A 22,805-nucleotide genomic window follows, 5' to 3' on the forward strand; every position below is an offset into this window, starting at 1 on the left:
TGCTATGCCAAATGCCCAAGCCTCGACTCCAGCTTCTTGCTAATGCACACCCTGGGAGGCAGTGATGCTGGAGAAGGTATTTGGGGAATTAACTGCATCTTTCTCTTCCTCTATTTCTCAAAAATAAGATTCATTTTTTTTTTTTTTAATGATTCAAGCAGTCCCTGTCCCTCCTGGGAATGACCATGGGCCTTGGGTGTAGAACTGACGAGGCTCCTCTGCATTTTACTTACACACAATGCACCCTCAGAAACAGAGCTGCTGCCTTGCTGTGCAGATCCCACCGGGTGCAGTTTTCTGTGGCTTTTCCCCCTCGAGTCCAAGACAGAGCCCCTTCCTGTTGGCACAAATATATCAGCGTCAGGCTGAGAAGGCCGCGCGACTGTCTGAGACCCAGATGCAGCGCTCACTATTTGGACATTAATCATTTTCCATTTTTCACTCTGAAGCAAAAAGAAAACCCTCAACCAGACCTCTCTCTGCGTCTTAGCCGGCACTGTCTCTGGCACGGATGCCTTGAGAGGGAGTTCCTGGTCAGAAGGTTTGCATCTTGGCAGCATTTCTTGGGATACCCTCCGAAGTGCTGGGACCCGTTCTCAAGGGCACAGGACGCCAGTGAAGTCCTGCCCTCCATCGCTCAACACTCCATCTCCGCTGGGGCTGATCTGAGGGCGAGGGGAAGGAGCCGTGGTCTCTGCAGACCTCCGCACCCCCCAGCCTTCACAGCCTCACGACTTCCCCTCCTCTCTCCCATTCGCTCCCGGCGCCAGGAAGGAGGAAAACGTACGGAGCCTGATAAATGACAAGCGAGCGGTGGCAGCGCAGCGGCAACGCTACGAGCAGTACAGCGTGGTGGTGGAGGAGGTAGGTGCCCAGGCTGGGCCTCTGCTAGGCAGGAACACCCGACTGGCCCGAGTCCCCTCTGACCCATGCTTCCGCTCGTCGCAGGTGCCCCTGCAGCCAGGAGACTACCATGGTGACGACTACGAGGATGAGTATGATGACACGTACGACGGCAACCAGGTGGGCGCCAACGATGCAGACTCTGATGATGAGCTCATAAGCCGCAGGTGAGGTTTTGGGGTGGGCAGCATGTTAGGGGCCGAGCAACCCAGGCCAGGGGGAGCGCCTCTGACCCCTTCTGTACACCGATGAGACAACTTAGCTAGGGCTGGATCCCGAGAGCAAGTCATGAGCAGAAGCAGAGTGAGTACACCCACACCTCCTGACTCCTAGCCCAGTGCTCCTCATCCTGCCCCCACTCCCTCAGCCCTCCCTGGGCAAGGCAGCATTTCATCTTAAGCAGTACTTTTAACTTTATAAGCCAGAGAAACAGAGACCTTCCATTCCGTATTCACTCCCCAGATGTAACACCCAGGGGTGGGCCAGGCAGAAGCCAGGAGCCTGGAACTCACTCTAGGTTTCCCAAGTGGGTGACAGGGGCCCAAGTGGTACTTGGACCACCATCTGCTGCTTCCCAGGGTGGACATTAGCAGGGAGCTGAATCAGGAGGAGAGCTGTAGCTCAAAGCCAGGACTCCGATGGGGGATGCAGGCATCCCAAGCGGCATCTTAACCACTGTACCAAACACCTGCCCATTTTACATTTTTCTTCTTAAATGCAGAAAGCTTCTCCCAGTGGAGATTCCCCAGTACAGATCAAAGCAGAGCTGCCTGACAAAAGGGAAGACTAGAGGGACCTCGGGCCCCAGTTCAGCTTCCCCCCGGGCACCCACGTCAGGCCAATGTACTCAAAGAATCTGGAGGTGGAAGCAAAACTGACTTGCAAAAACACTTAGCGCCATTTCCCGGCCTCCTAAGCCCCACCTCGTCCTAGCATCCAGGTTTGACCTTGTCTTTAATCTCACCCTTTCCAAAACTGCAGGCCCTTCACCATCCCTCAGGTGCTGAGAACCAGAGTTCCCGGAGAAGGGCAGGAGGAAGACGATGACGAGGAAGAGGAGGAGGTGGAAAATGAAGTCCCCAAGGTACCCCCTTGGCAGATGGCACTGGTGGGGGCAGCTGCAGCTCTGCAGGGCTTCGCACCCCCTCGCCCTGAGGCAGCCCCAACGTACCTACCTCAGCAAGGAGGGGCCGCTTCGTGCCGAGGCAGTCTGCTTGACAAGCGGCTGGCTTAGAACTTGCCTCTGCTGCCCACCAGGGACTAGGGCATGTGTTAGAGGCTGGGCCTTTGAGCTGCCAGGTTCCTTAGGCACAGGAGCCTGGGGGCTGGAAGAAGGGCAGCTGCTGGCCACCGTGCCCAGGATGGCAACTGTTGAGAACAGAGGAGTCCAAGGACCCTTGAAGGTCGTCTGGACTGGTGGGTTTGGAAATTCTGTTATTTTAGCAGCTAAACTTTGCCTTTCACTGAAAATCTTACCTAAAAGCTCCATACAGAAAACAGATTACAAGCATAACTGCTCAGGTTGAATGGGGCAGCAGCACGGGACCCTACACTCCCTTGTCCTCTCCCAGCAGACTAACAAATTGAGATGTCCCTGAGACCAGGTTAGCCATGGAAATGAATGACCAGGCTTGGTGGGCGCTGCCCTGAGTGGTGGGAAGTAAGTGCCCAGCCCAAGGGGCCCTTGGGTGCAAGCCCAGACCCAGTTCCCCTTCTCCCCAGGAAAGGGGCCAGCCCCGGACTTTGTATACAGCTATCAGTCTTTATATACTGCTCATCGCACTGGCTTTGGTTTGGTTTTCTCTGAGACTCAGTAGCAAATCCGTGGCTTGCCTATTGTCCCCAAGTCACAGTATTCCCCTGGACTGCTGGTGGCACAGAAAGCCGTCACCAGAGGGAGGCTCTGCCTCCAGCTCCGGGGCCGAGGCCTGGCTTCCAGGACAGCTGGCTGCTCTCGTGACCCCACAGGCTCTGTCAGAAGGAGCCTCAACTCTGTGACCTCTTTTGTAGCCATCCCAAGCAACCCCTTGCTCCCATTTCTCAGCGTCCTGCTATACTTGGGGTGCCTTCCACTGCCTCTCCCCAGGATGGATGAGGACGGGGCTCCTAAAAGCCACAGCAAGTCCAGCTACTTCCCGAGATAGAGCCTCACAGCTGCCATGGGGTGCCCTTGAAATTCCTCCCAGCCTGGCCTCAGAGAAATGACACAGCTCATGAGTCCTTGTTTTGTCTCCCCACCCTCCACAGCCTGACCATTTCGTTCAAGACCCTGCAGTGCTGAGGGAGAAAGCAGAAGCCAGGCGCATGGCATTCCTCGCCAGGAAGGGGTGAGCAAATGGGGAAATGGTTTAGGGGGGCCACGGATCTGTCTCCACTTAAGGTCAAGACGGGGGCAGAAAGCCAGTCGTCTCAGGGACTCTTACAGCACTGCCTGTGCGAAGCAGGACGCCTGAGCAAGGCTTTGGAATCTCATTCTAAAAGCAGAGTGGGAGCCAGCCCTGACCCGAGGCCAGGCTCTGGACACACCCCAGCAGCCAAGAGAGCCTGCAAGGCCCCTGGGTCACATCTGAGCACACCACACTCAAGGCCACCAGGCAAGGCTGTGGGCTGTCTCCTGCAGAGGGGCCCCGTCCCCAGAATCCCCTCCTCCACTCCTGCTGGCTGCTACTCAACCAGCTGTCCATCCCCAGAGCTTGGCAGTGAGCCCCTCTGCAGACAAGACTCAGAGGAGACACCAGCTCAGGGCTGATTCTACCCTCTGGGATGTGAGGTTAACGGACTCCCCTGGGGACGGATGTTTTGTCACGCAGGTACCGGCATGACAACTCCGCCACAGTGACCGGCAACCCACGAGGCCATGGGCAGAGTCGTGAGACCACGCAGGAACGCAGGAGGAAGGAAGCCAACAAGGCGACAAGAGCCAACCACAACCGGAGAACCATGGCCGACCGTAAGAGAAACAAAGGCATGATCCCCTCCTGAGACTGCTGTGCCTGGGCCAACACGGAGGGCCTGCCTGCCTGCCAGCCAGCCCCCTGCAGGGGCCACGACCTCAGCAAGACCCCTCTACAGCCTCTCAGCTTTGCAGCCCCTGAGAAGGCTGCCTTGTCGCCTACCAGCCCGCTGTGAGCGCCTTCTTGCAGAACACCCCAGTGCCTTAACCCACAGCGGAGGAACCCGAGGGACCAGCAAGCAGGCACCTCCCCCAGATGTGCTGGCGGGGAAAGGGACAGGGACGGAGCCCCGAGGCTCCCACGCCTCGTGCAGCAAGACATCACTTCTATTTTTTCCTGAACAGCAGGAAACCAACCAAAAAAAAAATGTCTGCAAATAAAGTTTTTGACCGTTTCAAACAGTGACCCATGGTGTGCTCATTGACCCTTGCCCAGGGCCAGATTAACCCCTCCTCATGTTGCTCTGCCTTGCTGAGTGACCCCCTTCTCGCAGCCTCCAGCCCCTGCCTGCAGACAAAGTCCTGGAGGGTGTTTTGTCAACTCCAGCCCAGGAGGAAGGTACTGTTTTCAGCCCCATAGTGCAGGTGGGAAAAAAGTGAGGCACCAAGGGCTGAAGACACCTGCCTGCCCCCAGGCCACAGCTAGAGAGAGATGGAATGGATACTCAACCTGACTCCTGGCGTCTGTGGGCTGCTAGAGCCCCGTGGGTGATGTCATCTCTGTCTCACAGTGTACACTCTCACCAAATCCCCTCCAACCAAACATGCAGAAGCCAAGACACCAGTGAGCTGTCACCGCCACGCCCTGGCGAAGCAGGCGGGACTTCCTGGGTGGGGGTTTTCAAAGGGCTCCCCCGGGCCTCCCAGCACGCTGGGCTGATCTAGCTCGGGGCTGCCCTGGATGGAGGCCATGGCTGATGCCAGGTCCCGTGCCCAGCCAGACCTTGACAAATCACCCTGGCTGCTCTTGCAATTTCTCTGGCCATGGTTAAGGGAGAGGGAAGCTCAGGCAGACAGGCACTTGACGAATTGGTTTAGCCTGGTCAGCGCACACAAGTGAAAATCAATAGCTATCCCTCCGTGTCTCTCCGGTGCTGGGTGTGCTGGAGCTGCAGGGCGGACAAGCGGGTTGTTGTCCTCCCCGCATGAGCTGGGGCCAGGCCCAGGGTCACTGGAAGGCCCTGGTTCCTGCTGGAGGCATCAGCCACCGCCCAGCCTAGGCAGGGGCTGTTTTCTCACTCCCAGAGCTCAGACCAGTGCTTGACCCAAGAGCTGGGTCAGGAGGTAAGGGTGCTCCCAGCCTTGCCTGCAGCCCCACTCACCTGCACTGGGTCACCTGTACCCCCACCCCCACCCGCCTAGAATGGCATCTGTGCCTCACATGAGCTTCCTGACTAGTGTGAATTTCATAAGATGGTTCATCAGATTCTTCGCAACACAGTGCCAGGCCCTCCTCTCGGATCTGGAGGGCACCCTTTCAGGATGTTGAGAACAGCTCGGAGGCCAGCGAGCCTGGTGTTCACACCCTTTCCCCTCTGGAGACCTCAGCCTGCTAGACCACACGAATAGTTTTCACTTAGCCCCAGTAAAATCCTCAGCCGAGATCCCCATAGCTAAGGCTGGCAGCTGCAGGGGTCAGTGTTGTGGTGCCATGAGTGGAGCTGCAGCCTGCCATGCCAGCAGCCCCTAACAGAGTACTGATTCAAGTTCCAGCTGCTGGAGGATTGGCCTGGCCCAGCCCTGGCCACTGCAGCCAGCTGGGAAGTAAACCAATGGACAGAAGATCTCTCTCCCCTGTAACTCTTGCAAAAATAAATAAATAAATAAATCTTTGAAAAAGAAAAGGCATGGGGTATTCTATTAGCTAAAGTTCTCATCTTGCACGTACAAGGATCCCCTATGGATGCCAGTTTGTGTGCCAGCTGCTCCACTTCCCATCCAATTCTCTGCTTGTGGCCTGGGAAAGCAGTCGAGGACAGCCCAAAAAGCCTTGGGACCCTGCACCCGCGTGGGAGACCCAGAAGAAGCTCCTGGCTTAGGATTAGCACAGCTCCAACTGTTGCAGCTGCTTGGAGAGTGAACCATCGGACAGAAGACATTCCTATTTGTCTCTCCCCCTCTCTGTCTGTATATCTGCCTTTCCAATAAAAATAAATAAATCTTTAAAAAAACAAACAAAAAAAGCTGGCAGCTGAAGTGCCAGAAGTGTAATGGAAGCCCCGTCCAGTCAAGCCACAGATCTGTGCCCCTCCTGCTCCTGCACAGGTGTTTTCTGAACGGCCTTCTCTGGTCTCCTAGCAGACATCACCACTGCAACAGACACTCCGCAGGAAACCTTTAAAGACCGTGTGCCTTCAAAAGGGCTAGGATTTCAACATCCTGGTTTCCAGTCCACCAGTGGCAATGAGGGTGGCCATGTGGGTTGAAACCAAAACTTCCGTGCCTGGGAGGTGGACGGGAGGTGGACAGGCAGAGCTGATCACTGTTTACGAAACGGGGAGGCATCGCCCAGAGCCCAGACGGGTTAGCAGCAGAGCCTTCCCTGTACGTCTCATCCAACTCCCACCCTCCCCCCAACTTCAACACGAGGCGCAGGCAGAGAGAGGCTGTGATTGGCCAAAACCTGCATGTCCCTGTCAGTTCTGGGGTTCGGGATCAAAAATGCAGAGAGGTAAATGAGCACATTTTAAAAAATTGCAGGTGGAGTTTGCCTTTGTCATGCTGCCTTTCAAATGAACAGAATACCTAAATCATCTTAAAAAGGGGGAATGTGGATGGTGTAGGGAGCTGGATTGGAAGCGAGGCTGCCAGGACATGAACTGGTACCCATATGAGATCCTAGCATGTGCAAAGTGAGGCTTCAGCCGCTAGGCTACCGCGCCGGGCCCAATAACTATCCCTTTCAAATAAACCTTAAAAGGTTCAGATCAGACCCCGGCACAGTAGCCTATGGCTAAAGTCCTCAACTCGCATGTGCCAGGATCCCATATGGGCTCCAATTCAGATCTCAGCTGCTCTACTTTCCCATCCAGCTCCCTGCTTGTGGCCTGGGAAAGCAGTCAAAGACGGCCCAAAGCCTTGGGACCCTGTACCTGCAAGGGAGACCTGGAAGAGGCTCCTGACTTCTGGCTTCGGATCAGCACAGTTCTAGCCATTACGACCACTTGGGGAGTGAACCATTGGACAGGAGATCTTCCTCTCTGTCTCTCCTCCTCTCTGTATATCCGCCTTTCCAATAAAAACAAAATAAATCTTTAAATAAATAAACAAACATCCTTTAAAAAGTTATTTGCAAAAATGGTCATAATTATGCTAAGTCCCATAATTGTGAATGAAGGCCCAGCACAATGGCTCAGTGGCTAAATCTTCACCTTGCAAGTGCTGGGATCCCATGTGGGCACCGGTTCTAATCCCAACAGCTCCGCTTCCCATCCAGCTCCTTGCTCATGGCCTGGGAAAGCAGTCGAGGACAGCCCAAAGTCCTGGGACCCTGCACCCGTGCAGGAGAGCCAAAGAGGCTCCTGGCTCGGACACCTCAGCTCTGACCACTGCGGCCATTTGGGGAAAGAACCAGTGGACTGAAGATCTTACTGCCTTGTCTGTGTAAATCTGCCTTTCCAAAAATAAATAAATATATATATTTTTAAATAAACAGACTAATGAAGACAAGAGTGGAAAGAAATAAAAGGCAAGATAGACTAAAAGTAGCCAAGAGCAAAGAGACTTTCTGAAAGGCAAAAAGGAGGTCGAGCAGACCAAGGCTATGGAGTCCACTGGGGGAGATGCCAGCAGTGGGAGACAGGCCACAGGAAGAACCGAAGATGAGGAAGAGATGAAGTCAGATTGGATGTCCCCTCCCCGCAAAAGAACTGTTGCAGAGGCGAAGAGGAGGTCAGAGCTTAGGACTCGAGTGTGCTTATTTACGAGAGGCCCAGGAGCGGCCAGTGAGGCACCAGGGATCCTGAGAACCTGCTCTGCGGTAGACCCAGCCCAGAGAGAGAGGGCTCCTCAGGTCAGCCACAGCAGCAGCCCCTTGTCCAGCTTTTCTTTTCTTTTTTTTTTTTTTAATATTTATTTATTTATTAGAAAGTCAGATATACAGAGAGAAAGAGAGACAGAGAGGAAGATCTTCCATCCGATGGTTCACTCCCCAAGTGAGTGCAACGGCCAATGCTATGCCAGTCCAAAGCCAGGAGCCAGGACCTTCCTTCTGGGTCTCCCACACAGGTGCAGGGTCCCAAGGCCCTGGGCCATCCTCGACTGCTTTCCCAGGCCACAAGCAGGGAGCTGGATGGGAAGTGGAGCTGCCTGGATTAGAACTGGTACCCATATGGGATCCTGGGCATTCAAGGCAAGGACTTCAGCCACTAGGCCACGCCACCGAGTCCTTGCCCAGCTTTTCTTGCCATGATCTGAATGACAAAAATGGCAGGCCCTTTCATTCCAGTGCCCAACTTTTGCTGCCCACATAAGCCCACCCTCTGCACTCGGACACATGTGGAAGTGTCTGGCCATTCTTAGGCACTCAGTTTGGCGCTCCTCCCGAGACGGTGGTTTCCTGGAAGAGTTCCTGGTGGGAATGAACTCCCAGTAAGTCTGGGAAGGTCACTGGCAGAGCTATCTCCCAGCTCATCCTCTGTGCCCAGCATTCTTTTGTGCTCAGACAGCCAAGCCTCAACAGCTCATTCTCCTGATTTGCTCATTTGTTGAAAAGGCCATAGGAGCACATGTGAGGAGGCAAGGATCCAGGTCCTGGATGTCAACAAGCTACATGATCTGAGCCAGGCTGCTGGCCTGTCTGGGCCTCCGCTTCCCCAGCACCACCCTGCATCACTGGCACCTGGAACTGTGAGGGTCAGCTGAGGTGATGACTCAGCACAGCAAGCATCCTCCAAAAGCTGTAAATCCAGTCAAAGTGGGAAAGACAGACACTCCCCGGTTTAGCTTCCGGTGTTGGTACAAAGGAAAAGAGCAGGTTCTGGTGCCACAGTAAGATCGCAGCTTAGGACCTCTGCATGCCCCGTTTGAGTGCCTGGGTTCCAGTCCTGGCTAATCTGGTTCCGACTCCAGCTTCCTGCTCACACACACTCCAGGAGGCAGCAGGTGGCAGCTCAGGACTTGGGTCCCTGCCACCCTGGGGGGTGGGGGACCAGGGTGGAATTTCTGCCTCCTGCCTCAGGCCTGGCCCAGACCCGGTTATTTGAAGACATTTGGGAAGTGAACCGGCAGACGGAAGATTTTTTTTTCTTAAGATTTGTTTAGGGCCCGGCGCAGTGGCGCAAGTGGGTAAGGTCCTCGCCTAGCATGCCCGGGATCCCATATGGGCGCTGGTTCTAATCCCGGCAGCCCCGCTTCCCTTCTAGCTCCCTGCCTGTGGCCCAGGAAAGCAGTCGAGGACGGCCCAAAGCTTTGGGACCCTGCACCCGCGTGGGAGACCCGGAAGAGGCTCCTGACTTCGGATCGGCATAGCATCGGCCGTTGAGCTCACTTGGGGAGTGAATCATCGGATGGAAGATCTTCCTCTCTGTCTCTCCTCTCTGTATATCCACCTTTCCAATAAAAAATAAATAATAAAAATAAATCTTTAAAAAAAAAGATTTGTTTAAATTTATTTAAATTTATTATTTGAAATATAGAGTTACAGAAAGGAGACAGAGAGGAACTTCGATCCACTGACTCACTCCCCAAATGGCTGCAACAACCAGAGATTAACCAATTGTTTCTGTTTTTTGTTTAAAGATGTATTTATTTATTTATTATTGGAAAGACAAATCAGATTGATGGAGAGAAGTAGAGACACAGAGAGAAACATCTTCCATCCTCTGGTTTAGTCCTCGAGCGGCCACAACAGAGCCGAGCTGATCCGAGCCAGGAGCCAGGAGCTTCCTCAGGTCTCCCACATGGGTGCAGGATCCCAAGGCATTGGGCCATCCTCAACTGCTTTCCCACGCCATAATCAGAAACCTGGATCAGAAGTGAAACAACTGGGACTCAAACCAATGCCAATATGGGATGCTAGCACTTGAAGGTGGAAGATTAGCCAGCTGAGCTATGTACCAGCCCCAATAAATAACGTATTTAAAAAAGGAACAATGAGAAGAGGAAGGGCAGGAGGATGAGAGGAAGAAAGCAAGGGATAAAAGCATCCCCACGGCAGGAGGTGGCAGGCCCCGCTACTCTGACCTCTCCCCATTTTTACACCATGCCTAACCACAGGAATCTTAGTGTACAAACCACTTGCTACCCGTCCCATGAGGGGTAGGAGGAGGGCAGATACCTTCAAGCCAGATTCTAGGGTACCAAGGCCAACAACACCTCAGGCACTGCCGCTGTGAGGGCCGCAAGTCTTAGCCAGTGTGCTTCCCTAGGGAAGCAGCCTCTGCCTCAGGGAAAACCAGGAACTGTCCAGCTGAGATGGTTTAATTGTTGGCCTTTAAATGTGTTTCTTTAAAAAAGAATATTTTTATTGGAAAGTCAGATTACAGAGTGAAGGAAAGACAGAGAGAAAGATCTTTCATCCATTGGTTCACTCCCCAAATAGCCAAGAACAGTCGACGCTGAACCAATCTGAACCCAGGAGGCTGGAGATTCTTCCAGGTCTCCCAGGTGAGTACAGGGTCCCAAGGCTTTGGGATATCCTCTACTGCAAGACAAGGCCTTTAGCTGCTAGGCTACCATGCCGGGTCCTTTATTATTACTCATTAAAGATTTATTTATTTTGAAAGACAATGTTGGGCCCCATATGATTGTTCAGTGGCTAAATCCTTGCCTTGCATTTGCTAGGATCCCATATGGGCACCAGTTCCCATCCCAGCTGCTCCACTTCCCATCCAGCTCCCTGCCTGTGGCCTGGGAAAACCACAGAGGACGGCACCTGTGTGGGAGACCCAGAAGAAGCTCCTGGCTCCTGGCTCCAACCACTGTGGTCATTTGGGATGTGAACCAGTGGTTGGAAGATCTTTCTCTCTCTCCTCTCCGTAAATCTGCCTTTCCCAATAAAAATAAATTTATGTTAAAAAGATAGAGAAGGGCCCAGCGCGGTGGCGCAAGTGGTTAAGGTCCTCGCTTTGCACGCGCCAGGATCCCATATGGGCGCCGGTTCAATCCCGGCAGCCCCTCTTCCCTTCCAGCTCCCTGCCTGTGGCCCGGGGAAAGCAGTCGAGGACGGCCCAAAGCTTTGGGACCCTGCACCCACGTGGGAGACCCGGAAGAGGCTCCTGGCTTTGGACCAGCATAGTATCGGCCGTTGTGCTCACTTGGGGAGTGAATCATCGGACGGAAGATCTTCCTCTCTGTATATCCACCTTTCCAATAAACAAAATAATAAAAATAAATCTTTAAAAAAAAAAGATAGAGAAAAGAAAGGCAATGTCATAGAAAGAAAGGAAAAGAAGGAGAGATACCTACACAGAGAGACAATTTTGACAATTTTCCATCCACTCGTCCACTCCCCAGGAGCTTCCAACAGCCACCACTGGGCCAGTCAAATCCAGGAGCCAGAAGCTTCTTCCAACTCTCTCAGGTGGGTACAGGAGGGCGCCCAAGGGCTGAGGCCATCTTCCCCTGCTTCCCTGGAGCATCAGCGCGGAGCTGGATAGGAAACGGAGCAGCCAGGTCTCCCACCGGCGCCCTTAGGGGGGTTGCTGGCATTCCAGGTCACGGTGGACGAAGGGGCTATGCTACAACGCGGGGCCCTGGGTACCCAGGCCTGTTCTCTGACAGAGGCAGGAAGGGACAGCAGCGAGGCGGTCAGCACTGCGTGTGCGCAGGGACAGAACCTGCTAGACACTGAGGGGACAGACACGCCCGCGGGTGGGCTGCTGCCCCTTACGTGAGACGGCCACATAGTCGCCCCAAAACGAGAGAAAAACCACCACAGCCGCACCACGGTACCTTTACGTGAGCAGTAAAGAAGGTCCATCTGTCCGAGGCTGGTTCAGGACCGAAAGTGAGGAAACACGAGAAAAGCAGGCCCCAAAGACTTCCGGGTTAGGAAGCAACCCACCCCCCAGTCCCGCCTCCTTTTATAAGGAAAGGGGCGGTACCCCAAGCGCACAGACCGCTGGGGTGCAGTCTGAGCATGCGCTCTGGTTCTCCTGCGCCTAGTGCCTCCTGGGAAGGCGGGAGTCCAGCCTACAGTTAAAGAGATAGCGTTACTGTGTAGGGGTGCAAGAATTTCAGCTCGCCCAAAACTTGGAACTAACTAGTTATGGGCAAATCATCATGCCCTGGGGCTGGGCCAGGCCGAAGCCGGGAGCCAGAACTCCATCCGGGTTTCCCACTTGAGAGGTGGAAGGACTTGGCGCATCCTAGGTTGCTTTTTCCTGGTGCACTAGCAGGCGGCTGAATCAGAAGTGGACCTAGCCCGCACCTGAACTGGCGTGCTGATATGGGATGCCAGCATCTCAGGTGGTGGCTTAACTCTGCATCGCAGCACCAACCGTACAGTTGTCTTATTTGCAAACTGGAGCTATCTGGGAAATGAATCAGTGGTTGAAAGTCTCTTTCTCTCTCTCTCCCCATGTAACTCTTGCCTTTCAAATAAATAAATTGTTAAAAATTCAAACCCAGGGTTGCCAGCCCCTTGGGCTTTCTGCCTTCCTTACAGCGTGGCACTTGAAGCCACAAGGCGTCACCAGTGGCTGGCTCAGCCTCTCTAAGCACTGAACTTCTGTCAGTCTACTGGCAGAGGACCAAGTGAAAGAGAGGCAACGGCTCAGTGCGGTGGCCTAGTGGCTAAAGTCCTTGCGTTGAAAGCACCGGGATCCTGTGTGGGCGCTGATTCTAATCCCAACTGCTCCACTTCCCATCCAGCTCCCTGCTTGTGGCCTGGGAAAGAAGTCAAGGACGGCCCAAAGCCTTGGGACCCTGCACCCGCATGGGAGACCTGGAGGAAGTTCCTGGCTCCTGGCTTCAGATCGGCACAGAATCAGCCGTTGCAGCCACTTGGGGAGTGAATCAGTGAACGGAAGATTTTCCTCTCTCTCCTCCCCTGTGTATATCTGACTTTGTAACAAAGATAAATAAATCTTTTTAAAAAGAGAGAGGCAAGTAGGAAACCAGACATATTTTTCCCAAGGCCTGCTCCACTAAACTGCCATGCACAGGTGGTCAAAGGGCTGTGACCCACGGGTCCAATATGAAGGGGGCTCAGGCCTTACACGGAGCCACAGCCCCAGGCAAGGACACAGTGTGCAGGCTGGGGGGAAGCCAGGAAGGGCTCCTTGTCAAGGTCAAAGATGCCTGAGGGGGTTAGACAGGAGGCAGTGGGGCTTAAATAGGGGGGTTGGAAGCGCATGGAACACAGAGGAAAACTCGAGAAGGTGATGGGGGAGGGGGAAGAGGAGACCTGGTTTGAAAGCAGCTGGGATCACACAGAGGGGCACCACACAAGGGTGTCAGCTGTGCCTCCTGCCTCCCTTAGCCCGTGATCTACAGCTCAGATACGCTGATAAGGAGCTGGCTGGTCCTTGAAGATTCCACCTTGCATGCAGAGTGTAGGCACTACATCTACATAACAAGTTCACCTTTGTACACCCACCTGGGTTAAGTGCCCTACCAGCTGTCTCAAGTGTCTCCCCATCTCGCCTGGAAGGTATTATCATCATCCTAAAGGAACCAGCTTGCGAGCTCCCTCCCTCCCCCAAGAACAACACGGCTGGGGCTCGGTCTCTGGGCACGTTCTGACTCCATCATCCACACCAAGGCACAAGGTGAGAGGCAGAGAGAAGCACAGCAAGGTTGCAAAGTGAGGTGTAAGGTAGCCTGGGTTTTAAAGGTGATGCCACCGAACTGAAGGTTGATCTCGTGGGCAGTCGGGGAGCCATGCAGGGTGTGGGAGCACAGCAGCTGATCTGGCAGCTTTGCAAGGCAAAAAGGTTTGGTTCTGTGCAGGAGACTGGAAGCAGGGTGGAAGGCAGGAGAGGCGGGAAGGCAGGTGGCATCTCTGTATTCAGACACACACACACACCTGTCACACACACACACCCACACACACCTGTCACGCACACACATACACCTCTCATACATACACACCTGTCACACACATGTCTCTCTCACACACATACCTCTCATATGTACACACCTGTCATACACACATACACCTGTCTCTCACACACACCTGTCTCACACACACCTCTCATACACACGCACAGACACTCACAACCAAGCCTTTCTCCACAGTCTTTCGTGACCTTGTCCTTGGTGCTGGCCAGAGTCAGCTCTTGGCACTGAGTCCATGTATAAATCCAAGTTCAGGCCAAGGCTCCCATGACTGAGGGGGAAGTAATGAAGATTCCATGCCATGGAAGCAGTGGATGTGAGGGCATCCTCTAGAGTCAAGAGTCCTGCCTTGGGGTTCTCTCTGGCTGTGTTACACCATGGTGAGATGCTGACTCTCTCTGAGCATCCCTTGGAACAAAGGAGAACAGAGCGATGTCCCTCTCTCAGAATGGGAACCCAGCGACTCAGAGTGCCTGGGTGGCGCCCAGCCCAGCCCAGCCCAGCCCTGGGCCCTGGGTGAATGCCCAGAGATGCAACTATTTTTGTTTTAAGATTTGTTTATAATTATTGGAAAGGCAGATCAGATTGATGGAGAGAAGCAGACACAGAAAAAGTTCTTCCATTTGCTGGTTCACTCCCTAAGTGGCTGCAACAGCCAGAGCTGAGCTGATTCAAAGCCAGGAGCCAGGAGCTTCCTCTAGATCTCCCATGCAGGTGCAGGGTCCAACCCTTTGGGCCATCCTCTATTGCTTTCCCAGGCAATAAGCAGATGGAAAATGGAACAGCCAGGACACAGACCTGCACCTTATGGGATCCTGGCACTTGCAAGGTGGAGGTTTAACCACTAAACCATCGTGCTGGGCCAGATGCTGCTCTTTTTGTGTGTGCACGCCACTTTCCTGCCCCAGGGACAGACTGTCCACCCTTTCCCATCCCTCAGCAGCTGCCACACAACCTTGCCCAAGGAATTTGCATTCCTTCCACCTCGTACCTCGCCTGACAGGGTGTTTAAAATTCATTGATTTCTTTCCTTTCCTGGGAAGAGGACAGTTCGTTGGGATTTATCTTAGGAAGGGCTGGGCTCTGGAGAGGAAACCCACAGCTTTTTAACAAGGTGTCCAGCTCCCCACCCGGAGGACAAAAAGCAGTAACGTACTCAACATTCAGCATCCTTCAGCCAAATGAGCCAAGAAAAATCGCCAGAATGCCACTGGCGGGCAAGGAAGGAATCCCAGTGAGGAGCTGAGTCCTTCTCCTGCCAGCATTTCCTTTTTTTTTTTTTTTCCAAAAAGGGATGTACATTGATTTTGCATAAACGTGGAGTCATAATACAGCTGCTGTGACAAGCACGTATTCATGATGGACACTGGGCACATGTTAGTACATCAGTAGGTGAGGCTTTAGCTAAGCCACCACCTGTTGTACATTTCGACTGATTCTAATTATTTACTATTAAATGACTGTGACGTCTCCAGGCTAACTTGTGGAACCGTTTTCATAGTTATCTCAGGTTAAATTCTGGAAGACCGAATTAATCAACTCCAGTTTGCTTTATTTAATGTTGTTGAGTTGGTTCTCCTGCCAGCAGCAGTTGAAAATTGTCTCGTTCTTTCTTTTTTAAAGATCTATTTTTAATTTTATTGCCAAGTCAGATATACAGAGAGAAGGAAAGACAGAGAGGAAGATCTTCCGTCTGATGATTCACTACCCAAGTGACCAGAATGACTGGTGCTGTGCCAATCCGAAGCCAGGAGCCAGGAACTTCCTCCAGGTCTCCCACGTGGGTGCAGGGTCCCGAGGCTTTGGGCCATCCTCCACTGCTTTCCCAGGTCACAAGCAGGGAGCTGGATGGGAAATGGAGCAGTTGGGATTAGAACTGGAACCCACACAGGATCCCAGTGTGTTCCAGGCAAGGATTTTAGCTGCTAGGCCACCACACTGGGTCCTTGTTCTTTCTTTCTTTCTTTTCTTTTTTTTTTTTAAGATTTATTTATTTTACTAGAAGGAATTACAGAGAAAGAAAGGGAGAGACAGAAGGCAATAGATCCTCTCCACCCATTGATTCACTTCCCTACAGCTGCGACAGCCAGAGCTGGGCTGGACCGAAGCCAGGGACCAGGAGGAGTTTCTTCCTGGTCTCCCACATGGTGGCAGGGTCTCAAGGATTTGAGCCCTCTTCTGCAGCCTTCCCAGGCCATGAGCAGGGAGCCGGATCAGAAGTAGAGCAGCCAGGACTCAAACTGGTGCCCACATGGGATGCTGGTGCCCCAAAGAGGATTAATGTTCTGTGCCACAACCCCCTCCCCTGATAATTGTTCCATACTTCTTTGCTCCCACTAGTAATGAGGGTCATAAGGAGGAAGGGTGGATGTTTGACACAGCAGTTGAGATGCCACCTGGGTTGCCTACATCCCGTATTGAAATGTCTATCCCGGCTCCTCTACAGCTGTCCAGCTTCCTGCTGAGGTGTGTCCTGGGAGGCAGCGGGCAATGGCTCGAGTGCTTGGGTCCCTGCTACCCACATGGGAGACCCAGTCAGAGGTTCCAGCTCCTGGCTCTGGTCTGGCCCAGCCCTGAACCAGTGGATGGAAGATCTCTGTTTTCCCAGGTGCATTAGCAGGGAGCTGGATACAAAGTGGAACAGCCAGGACTTGAAAAGGTGCTTCTGGACCTGGCACAGTAGCCTAGTGGCTGAACTCCTCACCTCACATGCATTGGGATCTTACGTGGACGTTGTTTGTTTGTTTTTTTTTAAGATTTATTTGCATTTTTGTTGGGAAGTCAGGTATACAGAGAGGAGAGACATAGAGGAAGGTCTTCCATCCATTGATTCACTCCCTATGCGGCCACAACGGCCGGAGCTGAGGCGATCTGAAGCCAGGAGCCAGGAACCTCCTCTGGGTTTCCCACGCTGCTGCAGGGTCCCAAAGCTTTGGGCCATCCTCGACTGCTTTCCCAGGCCACAAGCAAGGAGCTGAATGAGAAGCAGTGCTTGCCAGGATTAGAACTGGCATCCATATGGAGTACTGGCACGTGCAAGGTGAGGACTTTAGCCACTAGGCTACCACTTCAGGCCTGGGTGCTGGTTCTAATCCCAGCTGCTCTACTTCCCATCCAGCTCTCAGCTCTGGCCATTGCAGCCGCTTTGGGAGTGAACCAGCGAATGGAAGATGTTTCTGTCTGCATCTCCTTCTCTCTGCATATCTGTCTTTCCAATTTAAAAAAAAAAAGGCACGCCTATGAGGCGCTAGTGTTACATGTGGTGGCTTAACCTGTGTGCCACAGTGCTGTCCCTTCTTATTCAATAAAAGGGGGCAGGGCAGTGTGGTAGCCTAGCCTAACAGCTAAAGTCCTTGCCTTGAACATGACGGGATGCCATATGGGTGACAGCTCTAATCCCGGCAGCCCCGCTTCCCATCCAGCTCCCTGCATGTGGCCTGGGAAAGCAGTTGAGGACGGCCCAAAGCCTTGGGACCCTGCACCCGCGTGGGAGACCAGGAAGAACTCCAGGCTCTTGGCTTTGGATCAGCTGAGCTCCGGCCATTGTCACTTGGGGAGTGAATCATCATATGGAAGATTTTCCTGTCTTTGCAATAAAAATATTTTTAAAAAAATAATAAAAGCATCAGCTTTTATTCACTTAGCTTTATATTCAGATTGTTTTCTTATGTGAACATTTGCCTTCATCAGTTTTCATTTAATCGCCTTCTGTTTCATGACTTTTTATAATACATTCCTCTGCTGCTTCTATAAATTTAAAGAGAAACAGAATCCCAAAGAGGAAGACAAAAGAGGGCTCCCAGTCCCATGGTCACTCTAACAGCTGCGGCTGGGCCTCCCACGTGGGAGGCAGACACCTCATCCCGCTGCCTCCTGGGGTGTGCGTTAACAGGAAGCAGAACTGGAAGTGGAGCCAGGATTTGCACGAGGCATTCCAACGTGAAATGCAGGCCTCCCAACTAGCGTCTTCGCCACTACACCAAACGCCTGCCTGTAGGCTTTTTTTTTTTAAAGATTTATTTTTATTGTTTTTTTATTGGAAAGGCAGATATACAGAGAGGAGAGACAGAGAGGAAGATCTTCTGTCCGATGATTCACTCCCCAAGTGAGCACAACGGCCCGATGCTATGCCAATCCGAAGCCAGGAGCCTCTTCCGGGTCTCCCACGCGGGTGCAGGGTCCCAAAGCTTTGGGCCGTCCTCGACTGCTTTCCCGGGCCACAGGCAGGGAGCTGGAAGGGAAGCGGGGCTGCTGGGATTAGAACCGGCGCCCATATGGGATCCCGGGCGTGCAAGGCGAGGACCTTAACCACTTGCACCACGGCGCCGGGGCCCTGCCTGCCTGTAGGCTTTTTGATTTGATCAATATCTGCTTGTTGTGAGGGGGGAAAAAACGTCGATGTCTACTGTACACAGCGGAGGGCATTTGAAATCTCATTCCTCAAAGGCAACTACTGTGAACAGCTAGATGCACGTCCCCTGGTATTTTTTGTGTGCTCAAATCAATGCATGTGTATTGACTCAGAGAAGATCAAACTAAACTAAACACGCTGTTTTGTAGTTCGATTTTTTTTCCCGCCCATTCAATCCTTTTAACCACTTCCCTAACTCAGACTTATTTTTTCTTATACTTCCAAGAATGCTCCAATGACTGTGTGTGTGCATGTACGTGCACAAGTGCACACGAGTCTGAGAATTGTCCACACGTGGACTTACAGAGTCAAAAAAGAGCAAATGAACTTCTTTTTTTTTTTTTTTTTAAATAAATGAACAACTGAAAATAGTCATGGTGGTGGCTGGCAGTGTAGTGTAGTAGGCTAATCCTACACCTGCAGAGCTGGCCTCCCACATGGGCAGCAGACACCAATTTGAGTCCCGGCTGCTCCAATTCCCATACAGCTCCTTGCTTGTGGCCTAAAAAAGCAACAGAGGATGGTTCAAGTCTTTAGGACCCTGCACTCGCGTGGACAATCCAGAGGAAACTCTGGGCTCCAGATCACCCCAGCTCTGGCTGTTGAGAGGCTCTGCCTGTGAAAAGGTAAATGTTGCACACAGCCTCTCAACTGCAGACTGGCTCACAGGTAAGTCTCATGTATGCCTGCTGGGTAGGCAGGCAGGACTCAAACTCCAGTAATTCTAAAAAAACAGGCTAATTTTAAAAAGTTGATCATTTTGTATGGCACACAGCTATTATAAACATCCATGTGGCCCTTGCTTCCCGACTGCATGTGCAGGCTCTGTGTGAAGCAGTCATCATTCTTGGGGGGCCAGGATAGCATCTTCTGGGGCTCAGGTCCTGACTGGACACTGATCACCTGTCCCCAAATGGGGGCACCAACCAGGGCTGGGTCAGGCTGAAGCCAGGAGCCTAAAATGCCATCCAGTTGCTCCATGTAGCTGACAAGGACCCAACTCCTTGAGCCAGCACCTGCTGTCACCGCCCCTAGAGCACACATCAGCAAGACAGATGAGAGGCAGAGGGACCGAGTCTCACCCCTGTGGGACAGGGGTATTATGAACAGCGACTTTAGCCACTGAATCGAACACCCACTTCCAGTCCTGCCTTTTTGATGCTTTGCCTCTCACAAGGATGGGGTGGCTCTCCCCTCTGCATGGGGTTCCTGACCCACATTTTTCCTCTCTAGAAGATTCTGGATGACCCAGGTCTGGCTGAGTCACACCAGGTTCAAGGCCAAAGAGAAGGCCAGGTTTCTCCGCAGGACCAGACGGCTGGAGAATGAGAGTGGCTCAGCACCTTTCTATCAGGGATTCTCTCTGCATCCCAGGGCCTACACAGTTCTTCCCCAGGGCCAACAAGACGCCTGTGTGTGATTTAAGAATAGAATGGGTCAACATAGACGTCAAAGCTGACCAGTAAGTGACCCTGACGGAAGTGATTGGGAAGCTGGCAATACTGAAGGATGCCCCTGATGTCTGCAGAGGGCTTGGCAGCAGTGTCAAGTGATCTGAGGAGGGCATTGATAAAGCACCCAACTGGCGGAAGCGGCTTTCAGGAACAATTCACATTTATTGAACAATGACTCTTGACTAAATAAACTTCAAATACGGCAGAGATTAAAGAGTCTGTTGCTTAGATGACATCGTTTCTTGTCAACAAACGAAGGGTGGTCCATGAAGTCACTTAAGTGCCGTCTTCAAGCTGAGGCCTCAGTTCTGGGCGCAGGGTGGACCTGGTCCTCGTGCCCCTTGGAGGGAACCTCCTGGGAACTACTCCTTGTTCTCGTACTTGTGCTTGATGTGCTTCCACAGCTTCTGCATGTGAAAGACAAGAGCCACAGGCTTTACCTTTCGCCTGTTGCACACGTGACCAGCATTCCTGGTACCCCTGGCTTCTAGAATGAGATTCCTCATTCAAAACATGCGGGGGTTGGGGAGCAGGAGTCTAGCAGTCGCTGAGACACTGGTTCGGACACCTGCCTTGCCTATCAGAGTACGTGGGTTCAAGTCCCAGCTCTGCTCCCTGCTAATAATGTGCAGTGGGCAATGACTCAAGGGGGAGAGACCCAGGTGGTTTCTGGCTCTCTTCTAGCTGTTCCAGAAACTTGGGAAGTGAGCCACCTGTTAGGAAATTTGTCTGTCTTCCAAATAAAATACACATGTACAGAGCTGGCACAGTGGCTCAACAGGCTAATCCTCTACCTATAAGCGCTGACACCCCCTATGAGCATCAGTTTGTATCCCAGCTGCTCTACTTCCCACCCAGTTCCCTATTTATGGCCTGGGAAAGCAGAGCAGGTCCAAATCCTTAGGACCCTGTACCCATGTGGGTAACCCAGAAAGAAGCTCCTGGCTTCAGACTGTATTGGCTAAGCTCCAGCCATTGCGTTCATTTGGTGAGTGAACCAACAGATGGAAGATATTTCTGTCTCTCCTCTCTGTAAATCTGCCTTTCTCATAAAAATAAATAATAATAAAAACGTATGTACATAAAACAAAACAAAACACTACACACTCAATGGGCAAACATGAAGTGATCCTCAGCTCCATATACAATTCCTAACTTTTATAAAATCCTCTGTTGCTCTCCCCAGCCGTGGTAAGGAACTGGGAAGGGACCATCTTCCTCTGACAGGAAATTGAGGTGGAGACAGAGGAATTGTCCTAAAATATTAAGAAATGGGGCCTGGGAGTGTCTTGGTGCTTCAGCTCCAAGGTGTGAGGTACAGTCTTAGGAGGAGGTCTTAGGTACAGTCCCCAAATTTCTCACATGGTGTCATTTCTATCACCTTGGGACCTAAACCGGATTAACTCACACTAAAATTAATGCCTTAGAGGAAAACGGGCTGAGTGGTGGTAACATATTTAGATAGCTTTTCAAATCAGGGGAAAAGGGTCTGGTGCAATAGCTAGTGGCTGAAAGTCCTCGCCTTGCAAACACTGGGATCCCATATGGGTGCCAGCTCGTGTCCCAGCTTCTTTACTTCCCATCCAGCTCCCTGCACGTGGCCTGGGAAAGTAGTTGAGAACGGCCCAAAGCCTTGGGATGCTGCACCCAAGTGGGAGACCTGGAAGAAGCTCCTGGTTCCTGGCTTCAGCTCAGCTCAGCTCCAGCTGTTGTGGCCACTTGGAGAGTGAACCAGCAGGTGAAAAGAAAAGTCTTTCTCTCTGTAAATCTGACATCCCAATAAAAACAAATAAGCCTTAAAAAAATTCAATGGAAAAAAAAAAAATAACTAAACTACTTACACGAGCTGGGACAAGGCCAATACTTTGCCATGGGCAGTACCTCCTTACTGAGCAGAACTGTCCTAGACTCAATCAACCAGCCTAAAGGAAGAACACACAGGAATGACAAGCAGGGCTTCTCCTGGCATGGGCTCAGTTCTTGTTGGTCCTTTTAAATATTTTATTTGGAACACAGAGCCGGGTCTCTTCCACCCTTTGGTTCATCTCCCACAGGGGTGGGCAGATAGCCATCACGTGCTGCCTTCCGGGGTGAGCACCCGCAGGAAAGCACATCGGAAGCCGAGTAGCCGAGATTCAAACAGAACACCCCAAGTGAGGACTGCGCAGCAGGGCCACCAGCCGATAATACCGAGCACACAGGGCCCGGCCCAGCGACTCCCTGCCTACTTTGCCTGTTCACTGCACTAGTTAACACACGCTATTTGGGGCATGGAAAACGTCTCACTCCCTGCTTCTCTTGCCCTTGAACCCTTCAGAGAAGGGTCCAGGTACCAGTCTTGGCTCACCAATGGGCTCTGCCCGGAGACGCGCCCCTGGTTTGGTTTTCAGAAAACCACGGTGGAACTTGTCAGATACCTACAACCCCTGAAAGATGGGACCTGTTGACCTCCCCTCCCCCCACCCGCCTCTTACGTTTTAGGGTCCACGCCAGGCCAAAAGGGCAAACGGCAGCTCAGCTCAAGACAGGTGTCTCCCCTTCCTGGTAAAACACTGAATTCTGTCCAACCTTCATTCCCAGGCATGTTCCCCATCCGCCAATCCTCCCCCAACTCAAGGTCAAGCACCGCCCGGGCCCTCACCCCCTCGTTGATGTGTTCGTAGATGGCGTCCGCGCCTTGGTCGAAAGCACGCTCAAAGAACAAGGCGCCCACCGCGATGGTGAGAGCGAAGGTGGAAGTCCTGCGGAACAGCAGGGTGTACAGTCTCGAGGTAAGCGTAGGAACCGCCATGTTTCCTCAGTGCCAATCTAGCGTCTCCGCGCCTCAGCCGAGTCCGACCTCTCGCTCCCAGGGCGCTCGGCACGCGACGCCTTATGGGAGCTGTAGTTCTGCATCCTATTCCTCCTCTTCAAACACCGAGATTACTACAAGCCTGAACGTGAGGAGGAAAAGAAATCCCAAAAGATCAATACCACCACAGACCAAGTACTTTGATAGGGCTGATAGTCCGGTTTTTCTTCCGAATGAGTTCTGCTTGAATAGGTCGAACTACAACTCCCAGAAACCCCGGCGCTTCTTCTT

General features: G+C 52.5%; 2 protein-coding genes across 12 annotated transcripts in view; one reads left to right on the top strand and one right to left on the bottom strand.

The window, feature by feature from the left end:
• Positions 1–4,253, top strand: part of ASCC2 (activating signal cointegrator 1 complex subunit 2) — a 39,774-nt gene extending 35,521 nt beyond the window's left edge. For 6 of the 11 annotated variants that reach the window (XM_041003455.1, XM_041003454.1, XM_041003447.1 and 3 more), the window contains 5 exons: positions 771–864; positions 949–1,070; positions 1,885–1,987; positions 3,151–3,230; positions 3,714–4,253. In XM_041003455.1, coding sequence (XP_040859389.1) covers positions 771–864; positions 949–1,070; positions 1,885–1,987; positions 3,151–3,230; positions 3,714–3,885 — 571 coding nt within the window. In that variant the 3' untranslated portion in view covers positions 3,886–4,253. Of the gene's footprint in view, positions 1–770; positions 865–948; positions 1,071–1,884; positions 2,012–3,150; positions 3,231–3,713 lie in introns of all 11 variants that reach the window. The other 5 variants (XM_041003453.1, XM_041003446.1, XM_041003450.1 and 2 more) reach the window with 2 other exon arrangements.
• Positions 4,254–19,865: 15,612 nt separating this feature from the next.
• On the bottom strand, positions 19,866–22,597 carry LOC121172069 (cytochrome b-c1 complex subunit 9). The gene is made up of 2 exons (XM_041003869.1): positions 22,365–22,597; positions 19,866–20,130 (listed from the first exon to the last, which is right to left on the bottom strand). The coding sequence occupies exons 1-2, from the start codon at positions 22,512–22,514 to the stop codon at positions 20,086–20,088; spliced, it is 195 nt and encodes a 64-aa protein (XP_040859803.1). The 5' UTR covers positions 22,515–22,597; the 3' UTR covers positions 19,866–20,085.
• Positions 22,598–22,805: the final 208 nt, after the last annotated feature.

The sequence above is a fragment of the Ochotona curzoniae genome, unplaced genomic scaffold (genome assembly GCF_017591425.1).
Source record: "Ochotona curzoniae isolate NIBS_2020 unplaced genomic scaffold, NIBS_Ocur_1.0 scaffold_274, whole genome shotgun sequence".
Lineage (NCBI taxonomy): Eukaryota > Metazoa > Chordata > Mammalia > Lagomorpha > Ochotonidae > Ochotona > Ochotona curzoniae.

What these genes read in the sequence shown, in the direction of transcription:
- LOC121172069 (XM_041003869.1), bottom strand. Translation starts at nt 22,514, where the DNA reads ATGGCGGTTCCTACGCTTACCTCGAGACTGTACACCCTGCTGTTCCGC. An exon ending in ACGAACACATCAACGAGGGG is followed by an intron (nt 20,131 to 22,364) that starts GTGAGGGCCCGG and finishes TTTCACATGCAG; the next exon opens with AAGCTGTGGAAGCACATCAA.